Below are 2,804 nucleotides of genomic sequence, written 5' to 3'. Positions count from 1 at the left end.
TAAATAATGCTGATTAGGCTGTAAATAATGTTGAAAATCTGTTAGCATTTAAGTGTTGGAAATCAGACAACAACTATATAAATCTCTTCAATATAATCAAAGCAAATCTGATGGAAAGGGCATTGAGACCAAAATTAACAACAATTGTGAAGAATAAGAAAAGATTCAGAAAGAGTTCATGCTGAAATAGGAAACTCGGACAATGTAAAAAGAAAAGCCAAGATACATGATGCTATGCATTTGAATAAGAACACACAAATGCAAATCACATACTTGGGAATGAATCTAAAAGGAATCATTTTTATAAATAAACTTCAAAATTGTTACAAGGACCTAACTAGAGTTGAGGAAACATCAATGATATCAACAGAAGGAAAAATCACAGCAAAAAGTATGCACGCCAGTATACTACAACTGTTTGATCACAATATTTTCTTCATTAGGTAGTGGGGAGCAGTTCAACTTCTCCTGATATTGTGTCAACAGCCGAGGATCTTCCTTCTCATAACATCTCGCAAATTTCTTTTAGAACAACTCTTCAGAACACTTTAACAGTGAATATAAGCTGAATTATTTCTTAATCAGACCCTCTGACAATAGGATTTGAACCGCCAAACCCCTAGAAACAATTGTCTTTTGCAAGCTCAATACAATCATCATAGGGTTTCTTGCAATTAAGGAAGACTGCCAACCCATTGTATTGACAAAGAAATTCATCACAGCCCTTATATTCTCCTCAGAAGCAGCCATACACCATGGGTAGTTATAAAAAGCAACAAGAACATCTTCATCAGACCAACCCCACTTCGTATACACCTCCATCTTCCTCTCCCAGAGGAAGCATCAACAAAATCAACAGAAGCAAGAAACACAGCAGAAAGTATGCATACCAGTACACTACAAATGTTTAATCACAGTATTTTTTCCATTAACTAGCGGGGAGCAATTCAATTTCTCCTGGTATAGTGTCAACAGCTGAGGAGCTTCGTTCTCATAACATCTCACAAATCGCTTCAAGAACAACTCTTCAGAAGACTTTAACAATGAATTTAAGCTGAATCTTTTCTTAATCAAACCCTCTGACAATAGGATTTGAACCACCAAACTCCTAGGAACAATTGTCTTCTCCAAGCTCAGTACAATCACCGTAGGGTTTCTGGCAATGAGGGAAGACTCCCAGCCCATTGTATTGACAAAGAAATCCATCACAGCCCTTATCTTCTCCTCAGAAGCAGCCATACACCACGGATATTTGCAAAAAGCAACAAGAACATCTTCATCGGACCAACCCCAATTCCTATATACCTCCATCTTCCTCTCCCACTTCCTTCTGCTCATTGACATCATTATGGATACAGCTAAAACAAACTTTTTCCTTGAAGGATCCAAACCCATTTTGCATACCTTCTGCACAGCCTCTCTGAACACATCAGTCCTCATTACGATTGCACGACGCACCACTGTAAGTAAATCTGCAAAATTCGATTCGGGTACTCCTTGTTCTCGCAGAATTGCAAAGTTCGGTCCCAACTTTTTCTCAAAATCATGGCCGAGCATCCCCGGGTAGCGTTTAAGAGCAGTAATGGTCTTCTCGTGTGACTGAAACAAATCCCTCAAGAAATTAAAACACGGAACGATTTGGTTCTCCAAGCTTCGTTCCAGAACTCGAGGGCACGAAGTCATGGCTTTCGCAAGGCCAGATCTCGAAAAGCCAATGGAGAACAGAAAATTGAATTTGGGAAGAAGGGTTTTCTCAGGACGATACAATATCAAGCGCGGAGCTATTCTGAGTAAAGTGAGGACTTGATTTCTGGAGAATCCCTGTTTCTCGAAGAAGGCGATGACCGAGTTCGGCTTGTCCGGGGCGTCGAAATGAACGTATTTGGAAGCTGATAGAGCAGCTTCCGGCGAGAATCCACAAGTGTTTATGAGGTAAGAAACTGTGAATGAATGTTGATTTGTTGCATTGCTTGAGGTGGGTCTGATAAATAGCAATGGAGATTGTAGATTGTACAGTTGAGAGGCTGAGAATCTATTAACTATCCTCGCGTTGATTAGGGTTTTGCAGAGATGATTGCAAAACATGATTCAAATTGAAAATGAAATTGAAACAGAAACCGAAGAAATGGTGATGGTGAAAGAAACTTACCGGTAAACACGATCGCCCGCTCTCCCTCCGAATTCTCAATTTGAATTCAACGCTAGCGCCGTCAAGGACAGGAGCCCGTCTAATTGGAGTTTTTTCCGTTTTATAATTAAAAATAAATAAAATATAAAATAACACTCTGATTGAGAAATTTTTTCTCAAAATAATGCTCACGTAATCTGGCAGCTTCATGCTGCGAGATTTAAACTAATGACCACTCTGCCTTCGATGCGTGGCAAAGAGAGAAACAGGGGGCAAGTGACGCATGGCAACGCTTGAAGAAATCTCGCAGCTCCAAGCTGCGAGATTTAAAGAGGCATCGAACCGAAACGTGACGCGTGGCTGCGAGATTTAATGAGGCATCGAACTGGAACGTGACGTATGGCGGAAATCTCGCAGGACTAAGCTGCGAGGTTTGCACCTGAAATCCATCCGCGTGGTGACACGTGGTAAATCTCGCAGGATCGCCCTGCGAGATTTGCTTCGTCTGCTGAAATCTTTCCCAAGCCCTCTCAGAACACAATATTGCAGAGGAGAAAAGTTGCAGACCTTCGAGTTTGCAGAGGACCGTTGCGTTGGCAGGTTACCATTCGAGGTGGCAGGTGACCGTTCGGGCGAAGGCGAGGCGAGGCTATTTAAGGGCCGAAGATGGGGTATG

At 41.6% G+C, this 2,804-nt stretch overlaps 1 protein-coding gene across 1 annotated transcript; it reads right to left on the bottom strand.

The window, feature by feature from the left end:
- Window positions 1-280: 280 nt before the first annotated feature.
- On the bottom strand, window positions 281-2,197 carry LOC131150275 (uncharacterized). Its single transcript, XM_058100883.1, has one exon. It carries the CDS (start codon window positions 2,083-2,085, stop codon window positions 898-900), a length of 1,188 nt encoding a protein of 395 aa, XP_057956866.1. The 5' UTR covers window positions 2,086-2,197; the 3' UTR covers window positions 281-897.
- Window positions 2,198-2,804: the final 607 nt, after the last annotated feature.

The sequence above is a fragment of the Malania oleifera genome, chromosome 3 (assembly GCF_029873635.1).
Source record: "Malania oleifera isolate guangnan ecotype guangnan chromosome 3, ASM2987363v1, whole genome shotgun sequence".
In the NCBI taxonomy this organism is placed as follows: domain Eukaryota; kingdom Viridiplantae; phylum Streptophyta; class Magnoliopsida; order Santalales; family Ximeniaceae; genus Malania; species Malania oleifera.
Note: the sequence above shows the minus strand (reverse complement) of the source record. Positions and strands in the feature narration are given on the sequence as shown.